General features: G+C 42.5%; 1 protein-coding gene across 12 annotated transcripts in view; it reads left to right on the forward strand.

Annotated features, from left to right (window-relative positions):
• Positions 1-22,780, forward strand: part of CC2D2A (coiled-coil and C2 domain containing 2A) — a 151,019-nt gene that overhangs the window by 40,956 nt on the left and 87,283 nt on the right. For all 12 annotated transcript variants that reach the window (XR_011386192.1, XR_011386193.1, XR_011386194.1 and 9 more), the window contains 4 exons: positions 13,819-13,920; positions 14,631-14,783; positions 18,117-18,279; positions 21,865-22,001. Coding sequence is in view for 9 of the 12 variants with exons in the window: in XM_070068049.1 (XP_069924150.1) it covers positions 13,819-13,920; positions 14,631-14,783; positions 18,117-18,279; positions 21,865-22,001 (555 nt within the window). In the remaining 3 variants the exon portion in view is untranslated. The remainder of the gene's footprint in view (positions 1-13,818; positions 13,921-14,630; positions 14,784-18,116; positions 18,280-21,864; positions 22,002-22,780) is intronic.

Raw genomic sequence — 22,780 nt, forward strand, 5'->3', positions numbered from 1 at the left:
GAAGCCATTTCTTTTTCTTTCATTGTGATTTATTAATCAGAAAAGTCCTAATTTAAAAATTTCTGAAATCCCATCAGCTTGACACAAACACTGGGGATTCAGAATGTGGTCAATTTGGCTAAGTAATAAGAAGTTAGTCTTTATTTCTATACCCTTTTATTGATAATCCCTTCACAAAGTCATGTAGTTACCATTGCCCATGGGCCGTGAATGACAGTATCTCACATAAACCTGGCAGTCCTACAAGTAAGAAGATATTTTCTCAGCCAACAGGGAGTTTATCCTTGTGATCAAGACCTTGGCTTTATATTCCATATCTTCTATAAGCCATTCCTATAGATTGGAGGCAGACTTTATACCTGATCTCATATTCATAATGAAACATCACACAAACACATTTCTTAATGTATAAACCTCACACCCAGAAGGAATACCTAGAAAATGGTTGATTTATAGCCTGTTGGTCAATGAAGAGTCCAGATGCTGGCCTTCAGCTCCCTAGGACAAAGCCCTGGCAACCCCTCTCACTAGTTGAGTAACCTTTGACAGGCAATGTATCTGCTCTTTGGACCACGCTTCCCAGCAGTGTAAAGTAGGGATAATGCCAGAGCCTAGTTCTTGGCATTGTTTTGAGGATTAAATGAGTTAACACATGTGACAGTGGTTCAGACAGTTCCTGACACTTGGGAACCCCTTGGTATTTGAGAATTAGCTATTGTTAGAGGCTTTGGGTAGACAGGAGAGGAGAAACCAGTTGGGGATCATTTGATCAATCATCCAGATGTTCCAACACCGGTCATTGCTTGGTCTCTTTCTCATTTGTTCTCACCTGAAACTCGCAGACTTGTGATAAGAGAACAAATACGAATCTTCAGGAACACAGAAACATCAAAGAGGGGGAACACAGAACACTTGAATAATTGATCTCCACCCAGTGTGACCAAGATTTCTCTATGTATGGCCTGGTCTCTGTTCCAGGTGACTCCGATCTGATCCTTTGTATCTGTTATCCAGTCAGAATTGATGGAAACACCCCCTTTCCAGTGTCCAATAGATTCTGAACACTTGGTAACAGCCCACACCTGAGGAGTTTTGTGGGAGTGATAGACATAGGAACAGTCAACGGAGAAATAGGGTGCTTCAGTTCTGTGGCAGGTGCCATTAGGATCCCACTACCTAACCCCAGTCTTAGAGTTGGAATATATAAAATTTGAGGTATCTTGGAATTAGCAATGATTTTCATAGTTATCACACCAAAAAATCAAGTAACAAAATAGATACACTGAACTTCATCAAAATTAAAAACAGTTTGCTTCAAAGGAAACCATTAAGAAAGTGAAAAGACAACACAAAAGAGGACAAATTTTTGGAAATACTATGTCTTTAAGATTATTTATTTGAAAGGCAGAATTAGAGAATCTTCCATCCACTGGTTCACTCCCCAAGTGCCTGCAATGGCTGGAGCTCAGCCGATCTGAAGCCAGGACCTAGGAGCTTCTTCCGGGCCTCCCACATGGATTCAGGGACCCAGGAACTTGGAGCATCTTCTACTGCTTTCCCAGGCCATAGCAGAGAGCTGGATTGGAAAAGGAACAGCTGGGTCTCAAACTGGCACCCACTGCCGGCGGCAACTTTACCCACTATGCCACAGTGCTGGCCCCAGAAATCATATGTCTTGATTAAGGACATACTATTAAGGATTAATGTTTGGAATAGATAAAACTCTGACGTATGTAAAGAACATTCAGATTAGTATAGCTTGTAAGAAATTTAAAATATTGATTAGTGTTTTTAAAAAGAGTTAAGGCTGGGCCGGCGCCGTGGCTCACTTGGTTAATCCTCTGCCTGCAGCACCAGCACCCCATGTGGGTGCCGGGTTCTAGTCCTGGTTGCTCCTCTTCAAGTCCAGCTCTCTGCTGTGGCCCAGGAGGACAGTGGAGGATGGCCCAAGTGCTTGGGCCCCTGCACCCGCATGGGAGACCAGAGGGGAGCACCTGGCTCCTGGCTTCGAATTGACGCAGCGCCAGTCATAGCAGCCATTTGGGGAGTGAAGCAATGGAAGGAAGACCTTTCTCTCTCTCTCTCTCACTGTCTATAACTCTACCTGTCAAATTAAAAAAAAAAAAAGTTAAGGCTAAGACTAATATATTAATATATTTTATAGTTACAACATAATAATAATAATGAGACAAGATTGTCTAATACAAGTTAGAAGAGGGCTAGGGCTACATAGCATTTTTTTTTTTTTTTACAGGCAGAGTGGACAGTGAGAGAGAGAGAGAGAGAGAGAGAGAGAGAAAGGTCTTCCTTTGCCATTGGTTCACCCTCCAATGGCCACCACAGCCGGCGCGCTATGGCCAGCGCACCGCGCTAATCCAAAGCCAGGAGCCAGGTGCTTCTCCTGGTCTCCCATGGGGTGCAGGGCCCAAGCACTTGGGCCATCCTCCACTGCACTCCAGGGCCACAGCAGAGAGCTGGCCTGGAAGAGGGGCAACCAGGACAGAATCCGACGCCCCGACCGGGACTAAAACGCAGTGTGCCAGCGCCACTAGGCGGAGGATTAGCCTATTGAGCCGCGGCGCCGGCTAAATAGCATTCTAAGAGGATACAACAAATTTATGGGTGAGAAAGAATTCCTAGATAAATACATGATGGGCCTCCAATGTTTGATTGCTAGATTGAAAAATGAGTATAATTACTACTTTAAGATTATACAAATACGTTATAGAAAATATATCATTAAAATTTAATTCAGCATACTCAATCACTTTAAGAAAATTCAATGGCATTAAATGTACTTATATATAACCTTTAAATTTTCATATTTTTAAAAAAGCTGCAAGCTTTTTTATTAAGTCCATAAGTATTGTTTAAAAAGTGAATACTGCAATAAAGTACACCAGTGGGATTATGTTATCTAAACTTATACCAACCAAGTATGGAAAGAAATGGAAAACAGAATAAAATACTAATCTATATATACATATATTGCTACGTGGAACCTAACCCTTTCTTTTTTGATTTATTTTTTAAGGAATACAAATTTCATAAGTTCAACTTTAGGAAAATGGTTATTCTTCCCACCATACCCACCCTCCCGCCTATATTCCCACCCTACCTCCTCCCCCTCCCCTTGCCAGCCTATTCTCCATTAAGATTCATTTCGTACACAGAAGAACAACTCTATACTAAGATTTCAACATTTTGCATGTGTGCACACACACACATACAACACTGTTTGAGAACTAGTTTTATAGTTAACCCTCATAATACAGCTCATTGAGGACAGAGGTCCTGCATGGGGAGTTAGTGCACAGTGACTCCCGTTAATTTAACAATTAATATTCTTATGTATGACGTCAGTGACCACCCGAGGTTCTTGACTTGAGCTGCCTAGGCTATGAAAGCCTTTTGAGTCCACAAACTCTGTCACTGTTTAGACAAGGCCATGAGCAAAGTGGAAGTTCTCTCCTATCTTTAGAAAAAAGTACATCCTTCTTTGACCACTTCTTTTCACTGGGGTCTCACTCACAGAGGTCCTTCATGTTGAACATCTTTTTTGCCACAGTGTCTTGGCTTTCCATGCCTGAAATACTCTCGTGGGCTTTTCAGCCAGACCAGGAAGCCTTATGGGCTGATTCTGAGGTCAAAGTGTTACTTTAAAGTGATTGTCATTCTATGAGTCTGCTGTATGAACTGCTTCCCATATTGGAATATTCTCTCCTTTTTAATTCTATATTATTATTTCCAGGCACTTGATCCTATCTATATGATCACTTTAACATTTAATCCTATCTATATATTCACTTTAACACTTAAAACAATCACTTTAACAAGTAAGTGGCATTTTTAAAACCTAGCTTAATGGGATTTGGATTCCCATGACAAGTTTTTAAACTGTACCCTTAGAAGTAAGTCCATAGGAATGTATGCAGAACTATGCAACTTTACAATTAAACTTCCTCTTCCCTCTCTTATTCCCACTCTTATTTTTTACTGAGATCTATTTTCAGTTGACTTGATACACACATGATTAACTTTATGTTAAGTAAAAGTTCGACAAATAGTATGAAGGAAAAACAAAAAAATCAAAGAAATTGTTCCTCAATAGTCAAGACAAGGGCATCTGAAGTCATCTCTTCTCAAAGTGTCAATTTCACTTCTACAGATTTCGTTTTAGGTGCTCTATTAGTAGTCACAGATCACGGAGAACATAAGGTATTTGTCCATTTGGGACTGACTGGCTTATTTCACTAAGTATAATGTTTTCCAGGTTCACCCATTTTGTTGCAAATGACTGAATTTCATTTTTTAACCTCTGTGTAGTATTCCATAGTGTACATATCCCATAATTTCTTTATCCAGTCTTCAGTTGATGGGCATTTAGGTTGATTCCTTGTCTTAGCTATTGTGAATTGAGCTGCAGTAAACATGGAGGTGCAGATAACTTTTGTTTACTGATTTCATTTCCCTTGGGTAAATTTCCAGGAGTGAGATGGCTGGGTCATATGGTAGTTCTATATTCAGATTTCTGAGGTATCTCCATACTGTTATCCATAGTGGCTTTATCAGTTTACATTCCCACCAACAGTGGCTTAGGGTACATTTTCCCCCACATCATCGCCAGGATTTGTTGTTTGTTGATTTCTGTATGAAAGCCATTCTAACTGGGGTGAGGTGAAACCTCATTGTGGTTTTGATTTGCATTTCCCTGATGTCTACTGATCCTGAGCATTTTTTCATGTATCTGATGGTCATCTGAATTTCCTCTTTTGAAAAATGTCTGCTTAAGTCCTTGGCCCATCTCTTAATTTGTTGTTTGTTTTGTTGTTGTGGAGTTTCTTGATCTCTTTATAGATTCTGGTTATTAATCCTTTATCAGTCGCATAATTTGCAAACAATTTCTCCCATTCTGTCAGTTGTTTCTTCTGCCATACAGAAACTTCTCTATATGATGTAATCCTATTTGTGAATTTTGGCTTTGACTGCCTGTGCCTCTGGGGTCTTTTCCAAGAAATCCTTGCCTGTGCCAATGTCTTACAGGATTTCCCCAGGGTTCTCTAATAATTTGTTGTTGGGTAATATATTTAGATATTTAATACATTTTGAGTGGATTTTTTTGGGGGGAGATGTAAGGTAGGGATCTTGCTTCATACTTCTGCATGTGGAAATCCAGTTTTCCTAGCACCATTTGTTGAAGAAACTGTTCTTGCTTCAGGCATTGGTTTTAGCTCCTTGGTCAAATGTGAGTTGGTTTTAGATGTTTGGATTGATTTCTGGTGTTTCTATTCTATTCCACTGGTCTATCCATCTGTTTCTGTACCAGTACCATGCTGTTTTGATTATAACTGCCTTGTAGTATGTCTTGAAATCTGGTTTTGTGATGCCTCTGGCTTTATTTTCGATGTATAAGATTGCTTTAGCACACTGGCCACTTGGGGGGTGAACCAACAGAAAAAGGAAGACCTTTCTGTCTCTCTGTCTAACTCTGCCTGTCAAATAAATAAATAAAAGATTGTTTTAGCTATTCAAAGTCTCTGGTGCTTCCATATAAATTTCAGCATCATTTTTTCTAGATCTGAGAAGAATGTGATTGGTGTTGCATTGAATATGTAAATTGCTTTCAGAAGAATGAACATTTTGGTGATATTGATTCTTGCAATCCACCATGAACATAGAAGATATTTCCATTTTTTGGTATCCTCTTCTATTTCTTTAAGATTTTATAATTCTCATTGTGAAGATCTTTGGCATCCTTAAGTTTATTCCAAGGTTTTTTATTTTTTATTTTTATTTTTTGGTAGCTATTGTGAATGTGATTGATCTTAGAAGTTCTTTCTCAGCCGTGGCATTGTATACAAAGGCTGTTGGTTTTTGTGTATTGATTTTATATCCTGCTAGTTTATCAAACTCTTCTAGTCTCTTATTGGAGTTTCTTGGATCCTCTATATATAGAATCACGTCATCTGCAAATAGGGATAGTTTGACTTTCTCCTTTCTGATTTGTATCCCTTTGATACATTTTTCTTGCCTAATGGCTCTGGCTAAAACTTCCAGTACTATATTAAATAGAAATGGTGATAGTGGGCATCCTTGTCTGGTTCTGGATGTCTGTGGGAATGCTTACAACTTTTCCTTTTTCAATATGATGACTGTCCATGGGTTTTTCATAAATCGCCTTGATTGTGTTGAGGAATATTCCCCCTATACCCAATTGGCTTAGAGTTTTCATCATGAAAGTGTGTTGTATTTTATCAAATGCCACCTCTGCATATATTGAGATAATCATGTGGTTTTTGTTCAGCAGTTTGTTAGTGTGATGTATCACATTGATTTGCGAATGTTGAGCCATCTGTGCATACCAGGGATAAATCCCACTTGATCTGGGTGAATGATCATTCTGATGTGTAGTTGGATTTGATTGACCAGGATTTTGTTGAAGATTTTTGCATCTATGTTCATCAGGGAGATTGATCTGTAATTCTCTTTGTCTGTTGCATTGTTTTTAGGATTAGGAATTACCATGATGCTGGCTTCATAGAAAGAATTTGGGGAGACTCCCTGCCTTACAATTGTTTTTTAATAACTTGAGAAGAATTGGAGTTATTTCTTCTTTAAATGCCTGGTAGAATTCAAGAGTGAATCCATCCAGTCCTGGGCTTTTCTTTGTTGGGAGGGCCTTTATTACTGATTCAGTTTCCATCTTGGTTATGGGGCTGTTTAGGTTTTCTATGTCTCCATGGCTCAATATAGGAAGGTTGTATGTGTCCAGGAATCTATCCATTTCTTCTAGGTTTCCCAATTTGTTGCCATCAGCTCTTTGTAGTAATTTCTGATTATTCTTTTTATTTCTGTGATGTCTGTTATATATCCTTGTTCATCTCTAATTTTATTGATTTGGGTCTTTGCTCTCTGTGTTTTCGTTAGTAGGCGAATGGTGTGTCAATTTTGTTCAAAAAAAACCAGCTCTTCGTATTGCTGATCTTTTATATTTTTGATTCAATTTGTTGATTTCTTCTTTAATTTTAATTATTTTGCTTCTACTAGTTATGCATTTGGATTACTGTTGTTTTTCTAGATCTTTGAGATGCATTGATAGCTCATTTATTTGATGCCTTTCCAATTTCTTGATGTAGGCACCAATTGCTATAAACTTTCCTCTTAACACTGCTTTTGCTATATCCCATAAGTCTTGATATGTTGTGTTATCATCTTCATTTGTTTCCAGAAATTTTTTGATTTCTCTTTTGATTTCCTCTATGACCCACTCTTCATTCAGGAGCATGTTGTTCAGTCTCCATGTGTTTGCATATGCTCTAGGGAATCTTGAGTTGCTGATTTCCAGCTTTACTCCATCCTGGTCTGAAAATATGCATGGCATGATTCAATTTTTCTTTTAATTTACTGAGACTTACTTTATTGCCTAGCATGTGGTAAATCCTTAAGAAAGTTCCATGCACTGGAGAGAAGAATGTGTATTCTGCAACTGTAAGGTGAAAGGTTCTGTAGATATCTGTTAGGTCCATTTGGTCTATAGCGTCAGTTAAATCTGCTGTTTCCTTATTGACTTCTGTCTGGTTGATTGGTCCATTGCTGAAAATGGGGTATTGAAATCCCCCATTACTATTGTATTGGAGTCTATGTCTCCCTTTATATCCCTTAAAATTTCTTTTAAATATCCAGGTGTGTATATGTTTATGACAGTTACATCTTCTTGTTGAATTCCTCTCTTAATCATTACATAGTACCCTTCTTTGTCTCTTAACACTTTTTGTGTTGAAGTCTATTGTGTCTGATATTAGGATGGCTACACCAGCTCTTTTTTGGTTTCTGTTGGCATGGAGTATCTTTTTCTATCCTTTCACTTTCAGTCTTTTTTGGTGAGATGTGTTTCTTGTAGGCAGCAAATAGTTGGGTTTTGTTTTTTAATCCATTCAGCCAGTCTGTGTCTTTTAACAGAAGAGTTTAGGCCATTTACATTCAAGGTGACAATTGATAAATAATGACGTCGCCCTGCCATTTTTCCAAAAATATTCCTTTTTTTTTTTACTTTAACTTTCCTTTGAATTTTTAATCGGGGATTTTATTCCTTTATCTTCTTTCGTAGTGATGACCATCTTTCTGTGTTTCTGTGTGCAGCACATCCTTAACATCTGCATGGCTGGACGGATGGTACAAATTCTTTCAATTTCTGTTTTTTATGGAAGGTCTTTATTTCATCTTCATTCATAAATCAGAGCTTTGCAAGGTATAGTATTCTGGGTTGACAGTTTTTTTCACTTAAGACGTGAAATATATCTCACCATTCACTCCTATCCTGGAGGATTTCTGATGAGAAGTCCTCTGTGAGTCTAACTGGAGATCCTCTGAAAGTAATGTGGTGTTTCTCTCCTGCACACTTTGTTTTATGGTGGTGAATTTGATTACAATGTGTCGTAGTGAAGATCTTTTCTGGTCATGTCTGTTAGGAGTTCTGTGTGCTTCCTGTACTTCGATGTCCCTTTCTTTCTCTCAATTAGGGAAGTTTTCTCTTATTTCACTAAAAAGACCTTCTAATAATTTCTCTCTTTCCATGCCTTTGGGAATTCCTAGAATCCGTATGTTGAGTGGTTTGATAGTAGTCTGTAGATTCACAACAGCATTTTTTAGTTTTCTAATTTCTTCTTCTTGTTTTTGGTTTGACTGTATAATTTCCTGTGCTTTCTTCTATGTCTGATATTCTTTCTTCTGTCTCACCAATTCTGTTTTTAAGGCTTTCAACTGCATTTATTTGTTCTATTGAATTCTTCATTTCATTTTTATATCTCTTTAAAATCTCAATTTCATGGAAGAGATTCTTTAATGTCCTGTATGCATTTCAATAATTTGTGTATTTGCTTCTGAGTACTTCTGTTAACCTTAGGATCAATTTTTTGAATTCCATTTCTGGCATTTCTTCCATCACATCATCTTCAAAATGTAGTATTGAAGTGTTGTATTCTTTTGGGGGTGGCCTGTTGTCTTCCTTATTCTTGTTTCTTGAAATGGTGCATTTATTGTTCAGCATTGGTGGAGATACTCATTAGTTTTGTTTTTTGCTGTGGTGGCTTTCGTCTTTGTACTGTGCCTCTGTGGATGAGAGGAATGTCTGCTTTCAGTGAATATCTAGAGGATTATGGTGGGTGTGGCCAGGGAACTGTTCAGTTTTCCAGGATGAGGGGTGTGTCCAAGGTGACACTTAGGTTTGGCGCAGTAAATTTGTTTTTTAATCAGAAGGGAAATTTATTCTCAGCTGAGCTTTTCTCTTCAAAGGAGACCGTGCCTGAGCACTAGCCCCAGTGGGTATAATATTCATCGCTCTGCCCCAAGGACCACACAAAGGATCTGTACAGTCCCCAGTATAGGTTCAGATTCCCCAACAATGTCCCTCACCAGGTAACCAGGAAGCCCTGAACGTGTGGAGTCTCCCGCAGTGACTGCCCGAAGTCCCAGCCACACTCTGAGTCCTCCCGCATAGCTTCTGAGTAGTAGCCAGTACCAGCTTTGGTAATGTTAGCAGTTCGGGAGCTTTATTTTCAATGGATCATCTCCTTAAGTGTGTAAATGTGTTGCCCTCTGCCCACCTTAATCCATAAACTTTTGCAGGAATGGGCAACCCCTGAGAGCTATTAACTTCCACGCAACAGAAAGCTGCTTGCCATCTTGCGCTGTGACAAGAATTGTCCTGTCATTTTGCATTGTAAATTGCTGGCAGAGGCTTTACAGTCAGTAGTGTTGCTATAAATTGTGCCCCTCCCAGCATGCTTGATGCCTGATCTCCAGGCAAAAGGAGTGAGATGAATCAAAACCAGCGAACTTTTTTTTTTTTAATGATTTTAATTCCGTTTAACACAGTGTACTAGGTCAATCAGAAGGCATCTGGGGGGAGAAAAGCAAAAAACAAATTAAAATTAATTTCCATATTCTGTTTTTCAAAATCTTAACAATAATATTGCAAGATAAGTCCTGCATATGCCTTCATGCTTAACACATCTGGATAAAGAAATCAATTATTTGAGGTGGCTTTAAAAAAAAAAAAAACTCTGCCTAATTCTAAGAGATTATTTTGTGATTCATCCAGAAATTTCCGGGGATAAAAATCCTGCAGATGCCTCCTGATCAGACATAGCCCTAACTCTGTAACAACTGTAGCAAGAGCTGCACAGTACAAACCCAAAAAAAGAGCAAGCTCCAAGTCACTCACTGTCCATCCAGTCAACACTGGTTACTAAATACAAACCCTAATTAAGGAGCTAACCTGTTCCCAGGAAGGGATGTGGGAGGGGATTGAAAAGGTGTTAACTTTTGACCAAAAAATCTTGCCCCTGTACTGATGCAGCTCTCGTTCTCCCCCACCTCTGGTGAGATAAGAGGGATCATTTCACTAGAGCAAAAGCAAGACAGCAGTATAAATGCAGTGTTTTTTATCTCGCTAGAGAGCATGTAGGTGACTTTTAAAAGAAGTGCAGTCTCTTCCAACTTCTGACTGCTATGCCTGGTGCCACGTGCCTGTGGGTCCCTCTTAAAGCACAGACTTAAAATGGAAAGTATTACTGAAGTACAGCCTCTGAGGAGGAGTGGCACTTAGACTGTCTGGGATACCACTATTGGACACAGTCTTACAGAAGCAGCTGTCCAGTTTTGGTGCTTGACTCTTGAATAGAAATTATTAAATGGAAAGATGCTCTAACGACTGGGTCAAAGCCTAGTCTTCCTTTTTATTTTTTCCTTTTAAAATTTTTTTATTTGGGGATCCTTCAACATTGTTATTTTAATTATTTTCAGATTGTTGCCAATATTGTTTTTGTTTGTTTTCAGTAATGGTTATATTTTCCCAGTGTGGTTCATTTGAGTGAGAACTAGTCCCTATTTTTAATACTAAAACTGCATCCAATTCATGGTTTGGCTTATGGTTGTATAGCTGTGTAATAGATTATGGACTGTTACACACCATGCTGCCTCGAGCCTATGTTTTTGGTTTTTGTCTCCCCATGTGTTCTGATGGGGAAAACAGCTTTCTTGCCTTTCCCTCAGGAATGCAGCAAGTTCGTTCTAAGATCTTCCTGGAAAGAAGTAAGGGAAAGGAAAACCTAAATACAACTTATTTTCAGTCTGATCCCAGCATCATAACATGGGTTGGCCAAAAAAGTTGGGTGGGGGATGGGGTGGTCACCAGTTTATGTTTCAGAATGAGATGGGAACATCTTTCCTTGGACTCTTGCTTTGTGTTTGATACCATCAGGCGTGGTTAGAACAAGACAACTTGGCACAAAGCCTTTAGCATAAATTGTTGGATTCAAAACATCTCATTCTGATCACCTCAGTTTTTTTCTTTTCCTATTTTTTTTAATAGGGGTGGGAGGGAGGGTTCTATGCCCCTACAGGGAGGGTGTCTGCACTAAGGATTTAGAAACACTTTGGGAGCTCATAGCCTCATCAGAAACTGCCGTTAGCCACACTCCTGACCTGCTAGATGAGTAACAAAAAGATGAAATAAGTTCTTGGGAATTAAGCCATGTTATTTTAATTTGCTACTTTTTTCAATGTTCTATGTATCTTTAAAATTGTTATTGTGGAATCATGTTCTTGCCAAATACTTTTGTCAAACAAAATTATTGGCCTGGTGGGAGCTGAAGTGAGTCAGCTTTTTGGTAAACTTAAGTGACTTTGGTGAGCTTATAGTTCTTTATATCCCTAAAGATAGTTTTTTAAAACTCCCAAAGAAAAATCTCTCTTCTGATCTAATAACTCATCTTTGGGGTAAAGAGTTAAGTGTCCAAAGATTATAACAGTTCATGAGGTCAGAGGGAGCTAGCCTGGCACCTGGACTCTGCCCCTCCACTGACAGATTCCAACAGAAGTGTATTTAAATTCTCCAGTAGACAGCGCTGGGTAAAGCAAGGGAGGGGGTAGGGCTGGGTTATTAAGATGCAGGCTGCTGTATCTTAACCAATGGTTTGGGGAGGGGTGCCTGGAGAAAACAAAGTGACTTCCCTGTTTTGAAACTTGAAATTATTATTTTTGTTTGGTAAAAATGGGAGAAAATTCTAACGTCCCTAGCCACAAGGGACCACTTCCACTGAGAAATGAGCAGTGGGAACTCAAAACTTTGAAAACATTTGGGGAAAGGGAAAATTGGCTTTCTGTTAATTGGCAAATGTTCCAGTGGGTCTCTGTTTTTGTTGGGATGTGTTATGTTGTATGTACACATTTATGGACCAGAGTCTACTGAGGTTACAAGGTTCAGAAAATAGGAGTGGTAAAATCTGGATTTTTGTTCCTTTTATCTCAATAAAAGCCCACTGGAACTCCCCCCCCCCCCAAAAAAAAAAAAAGACTAAAAGCTATTTATAGTCATGTTAAGTATGTGTGTACAGGCCGGCACCGCGGCTCAATAGGCTAATCTCAATAGGCTAATCTCCGCCTGCAGTGCCGGCACCCCGGGTTCTAGTCCCGGTCGGGGTGTCAGATTCTGTCCCAGTTGCTCCTCTTCCAGTCCAGCTCTCTGCTGTGGCCCAGGAGTACAGTGGAGGAGGCCCAGGTCCTTCGGCTCTGCACCTTCATGGGAGACCAGGAGGAAGCACCTGGCTCCTGGCTTCAGATCAGCGCAGTGCACTGGCCACAATGTGCCGGCAGTAGTGGCCACTTGGGGGGCGAACCAACGGAAAAAGGAAGACCTTTCTTTCTGTCTCTTCCTCTCTCACTGTCTGATTGTCAAAAAAAAAAAAAAAAAAAGTATGTGTGTAAAAACTAAGGAGAAAAAAGGTAGAGGTGAAGGAAAAACTAACATGTGATTATCATAGTTTCAATCAATGAGCCTAAACGTTGCTGATAGTTCATGTGCATCACCTTATTTGATGCTCAAACCACGTGGTTGAAGTTAAAACTCCAGAACCCATGGTTTCAGTTACCAGACTTGGCCAAACACTGCCTGATATGCCTGAGAAAATAAGATTCTAGAAGAGAGAGCTATTTTGAGTGGACTGATCTGTGAAAGGTATGGTCTTGAAGTACAGGGCAGTAGGACCTGGAATGCCTACACTGAAGGTCGCCAGTGAAGGTATAGCATGTGACCACTGTTGGCTAGAAATTATTCCATGCTGTGAAATAACCTTGGTCCACATAATAACAATCAGGTTTCCACCAGAGGTTGAGTGTTTGCCCATTTTCATTACGAATATCTAGATATTCCTACTGGGATGCCTTTGAATTGCTTCAAAGCAAGGCTTGGTGTCTGCATCATGCTTGGTGAAAACGGGAGTAGCTAGATTAGAAGAACAAATGGGTCAAGCTGGGGCCAGAACTTATAAATTCTCAGAAGAAAGGGGGCACCTGTAAGAGGATCATCACATCAAGTTAGCATAGATGGAGAGCCCGCTCACCAGTGTAGATGGCAGATCCAGAGACAGTGAGGACAGCCCTTGTGCCCTGGATGGCGTGCACTGGACTTGTTTACAGACTGACACTGTTGGTGCTTTTCTTCATAGACTGCTCAGAAATGATCCTCTGTGAAGTAGATAATCTGTTGACCTACAGCTTGAAATAACATTCCATTTTGGGGTTTACTGAATCTAAAATCTTATATGTTTAGTCTTGAGAGAGACAGAGTTAAAGAAGAAAACAGCGGCAACATTAACCTTCAAATATATGTGAAATGTGTTAGACTTTGATTGCTTAGGAATGAAGAGAGGCATCACTGGTCAGAAGATAAAGCTGGGGAGGGTGGTGTTACTCTTCATTTTAGAACATCATTGGTTCCTTGGTTTAAACGGTTTGTCTGTCCTATCCCTACTCACACAGCCAGGTAAAGAGGTACGAAGGACTCAGCAAGAAGATGATTCCCAAAACTATTCAAAAGTAAAGTTCCATGATTCAGCACGAAAAATCAAGTCTAAACCTCAGGTAGGAAATTCCTTTAATATCATGGTTTTCCATATGTGTTTCTCAAAAAGTATCCCACAAGAGATGACCATATACATAAACTTACTCTGTTGCCATGAAGCATGTAAAACAAAGTGTGGAGAATTGATGCTTAGTTTCAAAATATTAGAATCTACCTGGAAAGATTAGAATAAGGCCTGATTTGAGGATGGGGGTAGGACATACAGAAGGGCAAGAAATGTTAGTGATGGGGACATTCATTCAACTCTGAATTCGCACCAGCTTTCATTGTGGGAGACAGGAGGGTACTAAGGAAGAACCAAAACAAACAAAAAGTCACTTTAAAAAATTAGTAAGACTTGTATTTCTTAAAATTTGAAAAAAAAAAAAAAAAAACTCAGCATTTGCGTACAAAACAATGAATCCACTTGTTTGCATTTTAATCATCTTTCCTAAAGATTTTACTGATGTAAATAGATGTACTGCTTACTGGGATGTAAATAATTGTTTTCTTAAAAAGTAATTAGCTAGTTATTAAAGGAGGCCTCCAACTGTCATGGCAGTTGTTAAAGTTCATTACCAGTGACCTTGTACCTCCAGCAAAGATGATAGGCTTAGGAGGTGCAGGATGTGCCTGCCACCACCGGTGGGCACCAGCTGTGGGCCACTTGTGCAGAGCTCTTTTGGGTTTGAATCAACCTGACAGTGCTGTTGCCCCTCCTTCTCCTTAGGTCCCACCTGGCTTCCCTTCTCCAGAGGAAGCCTACAACTTCTTTACTTTCAACTTTGACCCAGAACCCGAAGAAGAAAGGAGCGAAGAGGAAAAAGCAGGAGCGAAAACCAGAGGTGGAGCTGATCAAGAGGCAGTGTCACCCGGACAACAAGTAAACACAACAACAGTTACTCTGATGGCCATGGGGGGGGGGGGGGGGGACTGCGAGGGAGATGACTGTGCTGTCCTAGCAAGGAGAACACGTCCAGCAACCCCCCACCATGGAAAGAGTCACCCGTGTCTTAGTGGAAAACAGCAGGGTTACTCCTGAGTGGGCAGAACCAGATCCACATCACTTCCCATACTCCTGATTCTATCCCACACTTGGGACAGTAAAGGCCTTGATTTTTTTTTTTTTTTTTGACAGAGTTAGACAGAGAGAGAGAAAGGTCTTCCTTTTTCTGTTGGTTCGCCCCCCAAGTGGCTGCTACTGCCTGTGTGTTGCAGCCGGCATGCTGCGCCGATCCAAAGCCAGGAGCCAGGTGCTTCTCCTGGTCTCCCATGTGGGTGCAGGGCCCAAGGACGTGGGCCATCCTCCACTGCACTCCCGGGCCACAGCAGAGAGCTGGCCTGGAAGAGGAGCAACCGGGACAGAATCTGGCACCCTGACTGGGACTAGAACCCAGGGTGCCAGTGCCGCAGGCAGAGGATTAGCCAAGTGAGCCCCGGCACCAGCCTGTAAAGGCCTTGATTAAATGTGCCCATCACACCCCTGGGAGGGGAAAAAATAGAACAATGTGGTTTCTAGATTTTTCTTGCTAGATGTCATACAATGATTAGTATCCACTTCACAGGCTAAGTGTTTGCCTCAGCAGGGCAAATGAAGCCTCACTGTCTCCCAGATTCTATAATTGGTGGTGTTGTATGTGAGATTAAAGGAAGATACACCAAACATTAAAAATAGGTGAAGGTCTTAAATAGACATTATTCTGAAGAAGATATACAAATGGCCAATAAGCAGAGGACAAGATGCTTAATGTCATGAATTATTAGGAAAATGCAAATCAAAACCACAATGAAATACCACTTTATGTCCATTATATATTTGAAAAAAGAAAAAAAGAAAAAGCTTGGGGAAAACGTAGAGAAATTGGACTTCGTACCTTGCTAGTGGGCATGGAAGATGCTGGAGCTGCTATGAGAAGCTGTTTGAGGGTTCTTCAGACCTTCACCCAGAATTGCCATGTGATGGAGTAACTCCTCTCTGGGCATATACTCAAAGGGACTGAAAACAAGGGCCTGAGCAGGTATTTGTGCTATGAGCCAGCGTTCACAGCAGTATCATTCGCTATACCCAAAGGCAGAAACAACCCAAGAGTTTGACAAACGAACAGATAAACAAGATGTAATATGTATCTGTCTAATGGAATATTATTCATTCTCACCAAGGGTGAAATTCTGACATGCTGCAACACAGACAGATGTACTTTGAAGACATTATGCTAAATCAATGAGTCACAGAAGGACAAATATTGTGTGATCTCACTTAATGAGGGAGCTAGAGTAATCAAACCGTGGAGACAAGCGGGAGATCCTGATGAATGGAACAGAACTTCAGTTGTGAAGACAAAGAACTTCTACATATGGATAGTGGGGATGGCAACACAATAATAAATGTGCCTAATGCCATTGAACTATACCCTTAAAATGGTGACAGTGGCAAGTCTTGTATATATTCTACCACATTAAATAAAAAAGGCAGACATGTCAGAACTTTCTAGAATTTGCACTGTTGACATATTTCTGTGCTTAATTTATAATCTCCTCTCATGAAAGGTGAACGTTCTTACCCAGGACTCTGGAAGCTGGGAAATATTTCGGCTTATTCTGTAATAATTGCTTTACAAATCAATACCCAACTTGTTCTGGCTAAAGATCTCTCATGAGGTTGCAGACAAGATGGCCAAGAAAGCAGGCATCTGGAGGCGTGGCTGAGACTGGAGGGTCTGCTCCCAACACTGCTCCCATCCACCCTCGCCATGTCATGCCTCAGAGTCCTCCGGTGAGAGCCAGCTTCCCCCACAGCAGACATCTGAGAGGGACCTCAAGGAGGAAGCCACAGAGCCTCTAATGACCTAGTCTGAGGCTCATGTCCCTTCACTTCCACAGTACTCTGCTGGTTAGGACATGTCACCAAGTGCATGCACTCACAAAGAGAGGGAATTGGGCTCTGCGACAGCAGACACAAGTACCAATTTGTGGGCAACTTCTGCAGCCGGGACTCTTCCTCCCAAGGGCCACCTCTCCACTCCTTTCACCGTGTCACTTCCCCAGGCACGAGGATTCCAAAAACTGCATCCTAAGTCGGGCACACATTGAAGCCCCTTCCTTCTCTTTCCTGTGGTGCAGGTTCTGGTCTGCCCAGACCCTTGTTCAGTGTTTTTATCCGTGAAGTGCATTTAGTCTTTCTGAATGAGTTTTGGTAGCCCTTCCACTGCCTTCCCTTTTCTGTCTTAGGGGCAGCTTTTCTCAGTCCGCCTTTGCTGCCCACAAGAAAGACTATACACAGCTATAAACCCTGTGATCTTTCCCCTCCCACTTCTCTGATGTTTGGAGCATTCTCCGTATTCGCTTTCTGCTGAAAGTCTCGTTTCCATGGAGAATCACATCTTCCACCTGCTGCTTTGTGTATTTGTGGAGGAAACGGGAGACGGGCAGCGAAGATACCCCCACTGTCTGTGCTCACAAGGACGTCTCTGAAGGATTTTCAAAGAAGTGACTCATCAGTGGACAGCAGGTTTAAATGTTAATGAGAAGGAAAGGAGAAAGAAAAAGGCAAAAAGAAGCAGAAGAGGAAGGAGAAAAAGAGAAGGAGAAAAAGTTTGGAAAGCACTCAAAAGGAGCATACTTGAGCTAACTCCTGTGATTTTGAAACCCTGGGTTTAGGATTTCTACTGCATGGAAAGTCCTAAGATAAGCTCAGTATCGGCGTCTCACAATTGAGGACAGTGAGGATGAGTAGGTTATGTGAGTTCATCCAGCCCACCAGGCTGTATGAGGTGAAGCAGGGATTCAAAGCCAGGCAATCTGAACAGTGTGCCCTCTGCACCTGCACCGTGGTGCCCAGCCCCATGGATGCCCGAGGGAAGGCTTCATCCACGTTACATATAAGCCTAGTTCTTTAGCATCAAAAAAATAAGCATCAACAAAGAAGGCCAGATTTGTTGGGATTTCAATCATTTTGCTTACCACATCTCTTCTGGTTCAGCCCTCTTTGACTTCAGTATCTTCCAGGTGTGTAGAACAGAATAAAAAATCGGTGAAAGTCTACTTAATAAATGTGAAAGGCCATGGAGTTGTATGCTTTCACTAAGTTTATTAAAAACAGAAAATTGGACTTAGTTATTGGGTAAATTAAGTTTGAAGCGTTTAGTATGATTAATGCTTTCTCTAGGTAAACAGAATCTCCCCTGATTTTTTTCTTGTTACTTACAATGTTTTACAGGATGAAGAAGAGCTGCTTGATGGTAGGGAGGCCGAGGACCTCCTGCTGGGCTTAGAACACATGGCTGATGACTTTGTTGCCATCAGACCAGCAGAGTATGAAAGCGTCCACCGCTGGCTGCAGAAGGAAAAAGAGATGCTGTTTGTACCTAGTCGGCTGACAGGTACTTCTTTTATTTTCCTGGTCAGTGTGGACATCTTCATTCTGCAAATGAAATGGGGCTGCTGTATAAGGAAGCCCCATTTCCGAGATCAGACGAGATCGGGCGCGTGCAGGGTGGTATGGCCGTAGACTAGAAGCCCCATTTCCAAAATTGATTCCGGTTTCTGATCTGCTGTAATAATCTAGAACTATCTTCAGACAAAAGACGCACATCATGGAAAAATAACCACTTATGAAGCACTTATTGATAGGTGAGGGCAAGGAATAGCAAGTGTTGTGGGAGCCCTTCACCCCGTCAGTGGCCTGATCTGGATGCTGAGTGTGGGAGACTCAGAGATTCAAGCTGGGTGATGTTTCTCACCCTTGCAAACGTGACCACAGTGTTGGACCTGCGACCCTCTGTTGACTCCTGGTTAGTGAGCCAGGCTTCATTCCAGATCGAGTTAAACTTTGCTCTTCTCAGCCCTGGGACATCCCTCCCTTCTGAGAGGGCATGAAGAATATCCAGTTTACTCAGTTCTAATAGGTGACACAAAGTAACAGAGCAGCCCCAGGCCCATTAGCAGGCCCCTCCCAGCTGTAAAGGGGACCTGGCCTTACCTTACTTTCTCTCTACTTCAAGTTGGGAGGGAAAGGGTGGGAACAGATACATCTTGATGGAATTTTGTAAGTTGGATTTCCTATTAGTGTGCCATGTTCTATTTGAGTTCCAAGTAATTGCTGAGTCAGGGTCAAATTGTTAATTTTGAGAGGTCATGTTGCATCACATACTTTTTTTTTTTTTTTGACAGGCAGAGTGGACAGTGAGAGAGACAGAGAGAAAGGTCTTCCTTTGCCGTTGGTTCACCCTCCAATGGCCGCCACGGCTGGTGCCCTGCAGCTGGCGCATCGCGCTGACCCAAAGGCAGGAGCCAGGTGCTTATCCTGGTCTCCCATGCGGTGCAGGGCCCAAGCACTTGGGCCATCCTCCACTGCACTCCGGGCCATAGCAGAGAGCTGGCCTGGAAGAGGGGCAACCGGGAAAGAATCCGGCGCCCCAACCGGGACTAGAACCCGGTGTGCCGGCATCGCTAGGTGGAGGATTAGCCTAGTGAGCCGCGGCGCCGGCCTGCATCACATACATTTAAGGTATTGGGATTTGTTGGACAGCCCAAGTTTCTTTTTAAAATAGACACTGACAGAAGTGTCCAAAGGGTAAGACTTTGCCCTAATGATAATCGTTACCACTGTGATGAGTGAATGTGGATACCTCCTGTCCACTTCTCCCCGGGGCACTTTCCAAGGCATGTGGCAATGTGGCATGCAACAGCCAGTGTGATCCTGCATTGGTTCCTTTTTTTTTTTCAGAGGCAGAGTGGACAGTGAGAGAGATAGAGACAGAGAGAAAGGTCTTCCTTTTGCCGTTGGTTCACCCTCCAATGGCCGCCGCAGCCGGCGCGCAGCGGCTGGCCTGCACATCGCGCTGATCCGAAGCCAGGAGCCAGGTGCTTCTCCTGGTCTCCCATGTGGGTGTAGGGCCCAAGGACTTGGGCCATCCTCCACTGCACTCCCGGGCCACAGCAGAGAGCTGGCATGGAAGAGGGGCAACCGGGACAGAATCCAGCGCCCCGACCAGGACTAGAACCCGGTGTGCCCGAGCTGCAGGTGGAAGATTAGCCTATTGAGCTGCAGCGCCGGCCCTGCATTGGTTCCTTATCAGGTCTGTTCTGCAGATGAGAAAGCAGAAGCCCAGAGAACCTGGGCAAATGGCCCAAGACTGTGACCTAGTGAAGTGACAGAGACAGGTGTCTTCCCTAGGTGGCGTGCTCTCAAGGCCAGACACCCAGTTGCAGTGTGTTAGGGTATTCCTTGGAGAGACGGAATGCAGTCCTGGCCATGGAGGAGCTTGGTGCCTGGGTTTTCGCTCAGGGGACCACAGTTAGGACTCTCCCTGAGCCTGGAGTAGGAACAGAAGACAGACCACACGCAACCTTCTCTGGGGGCCAGGTCAGGCAGCAGAAACGGGTTTGGCAAAGGCTGTGCAGGAGACCCAGGGAGCCCTGGGTGTACCTGAGACCTGCTCTGGACAGAGAATCTAAACCTGGATTTGACTTCTGCCCACTGTACTCTCAAAGGAGGGCTGTGACGGGGCATTGGCAGGGCCAAGGGAACTGGGTGGTCCCAGCTCTGTGAGGTGTGCCTGGAGCAATTCTCCTTGTTCTCAGGTGCCCTAGCTGAAGAAAGGAGGAAATAAGAACTAGTAGGAGGTGACTCTGGGTGTTTGACTGTGAGCATTAAGAAAATAATGAGTGAGGGACCTAGTATTGCAAATAACACATTGTAGACATGACTAACACATAATAGGCATCGAAAATAACAATGGGCGTTGCTGTTGCTTTGTCCAGAGCAGTAGCTTCCAAAGGGCTGGGTGTTCACCTGGGATGTAGGAATAGCATAACAAGACTTCTATTTATATTTCATTTTTAATCTCATTCTCCCCTACTTTACATTTGTGGTCATAGTAATACATATGTAATAAATACCTAGGGGTAGGCTATGGCCCAATGGTTAAGACACCCACAACCCAGGGCCGGTGTTGTGGCATAGGGGACAAAGCCTCCCTCTGCAGTGCCGGCATCCCATATGGGCGCTGGTTTGAGTCCCAGCTGTTCCAATTCTGATCCAACTCCCTGCTGATGCACCTGGGAAAACAGTGGAAGATGCCCCAACTGCTTGGTCCCCTGAACCCACAGGGAGACCTGGGAGAAGTTCTTGGCATCAGCCTGGCCCAGTCCTGACTATTGCAGCCGTTTGAGGAGTGAACCAGTGGATAAAAGATCTCACTCTCACTCTCTCACACTTGCTCTCCATTTCCCTCTCTCTCTACAATTCTGACTTTCAAATAAGTAAATAAATCTTTTAAAAAATAAAAGGAACCCACATCCCATGTCAGAGGGCCTGGGTTTGCCTGCTGGCTCCAGTTCCTGACTCCAGCTTCCTGGTAACACAAACCCTAGTAGGCAGCAGGTTCAAGAAGTTGCGTTCCTGCCACCCATGTGGGTGACCTGAATGGAGTCCCTGACTTTGCACTTCGACCCTGCTCAGCCCTGGCCATGGTTGGCATTTGGGGAGTGAATCAGTAGATGAGAGTTCTCTTTTGTTCTTTTTCTGTCTCTCATATAAATAAGTAAACAATCGGCAGGCGTTGGGTGAGTACTCAGAGATTTCAGTGAAAAGTGTTGAAGGCCAGCGGTGAGTGAGGAGGTGCAGGGAGCAGGAAAGGGTGAAGCGATCGCAGCTCCATGTCTTCTGAGGACCTAGGATGGTGTTTCTAGGACCAGGGTGTCTGTGGCTTTGGGTGGACGTGAAGGGGATGCTTCATTGAGGGGAACTATTGGGGTGCTAGCCCTAAAGTACCTGGTTCTCCATGTGACAGTATGAGTGAATGCTTTCTTGTCCTCGCTTCTGCTTCTTGAAATTAACATTAAAAAAAAATTGTAGTTTCCAAGCCAGTGAGGAGGATCTCCAGTGGTTATTTTAAGTTGCCAAACTGCAGTTAGAAACGCCGAGGTTGGCACTAACGTTTATTTATCGATGAACCTTCCAGTGCCGACCTATAAAAAGCTTCCTGAGAACGTGCAACCCAGATTCCTGGAAGATGAAGGCCTCTACATCGGGGCAAGACCGGAGGTAGCCCGCACCACTGGGAACATCATGGAGAACAGACTGCTGGTGCAGGAGCCGGTAAGCATGGGCCCTGCTCCCGTGGGCCTGGGCGTGCTCCAACAAAGGACCCTTCTCCCCACCAGCCCATCATGGCCTCGTGGCTCTCTGCCTTTGGAAGTCATCTACAGCAAGGGCTCCCTTTTCGCCAAGTGATCCTCGAACAACACAACCTCTCAACTGCTCAAACCCCATCTCCTGCCAGCTGATGCCAGCCTTCTGCTTGTTTGTGTTGGCAACTTGTCCCAAGTCACAGAACAGTTTGAGTGTTTGCCTGTTTGATTTTGTGTGTGCTTTTTACAATTTTGAAAGATGTTTGTGACATAATATTTATACATATTTTCGGGTACAGTATAATAACTCAATACTGTGTATAACTGTACTGATTAAATCCAGCTTATTAGATTTCTTTCTCCTTAAGCACCATTTCTATGTGTTGAGAACCTCTGGGTATTTTGAACTCTATTAGAAGCTGCCATAGGCAATGGTTACTCTACTGTGCTATAGAACACGAGACTAATCCCTTCCAACCCAATTTGCCCCAGCCCCTTCTCTACTCCACCCCTCCCCTGCTTCTACTCCACTCTCCAGTGAGATCTATGTTTTCAGCTTCCAGAAACAAGAGCGTGCAATATTTGTCTTTTGCAGAATATTTTCACGGTCCATGCATAGAATGTTCCCAATGAAGTTTCTCTTCTATGGTTTTCTTCCTTAAATCTTTAAGGAATATACAGTAAATGATTTCTTAAGCATTCATTTAAACTTTTTCTTAAAATTTGGGAGAATCAGGGACTGTATCT

The sequence above is a fragment of the Oryctolagus cuniculus genome, chromosome 2, assembly GCF_964237555.1.
Source record: "Oryctolagus cuniculus chromosome 2, mOryCun1.1, whole genome shotgun sequence".
NCBI classification, from domain to species: Eukaryota; Metazoa; Chordata; class Mammalia; order Lagomorpha; family Leporidae; genus Oryctolagus; species Oryctolagus cuniculus.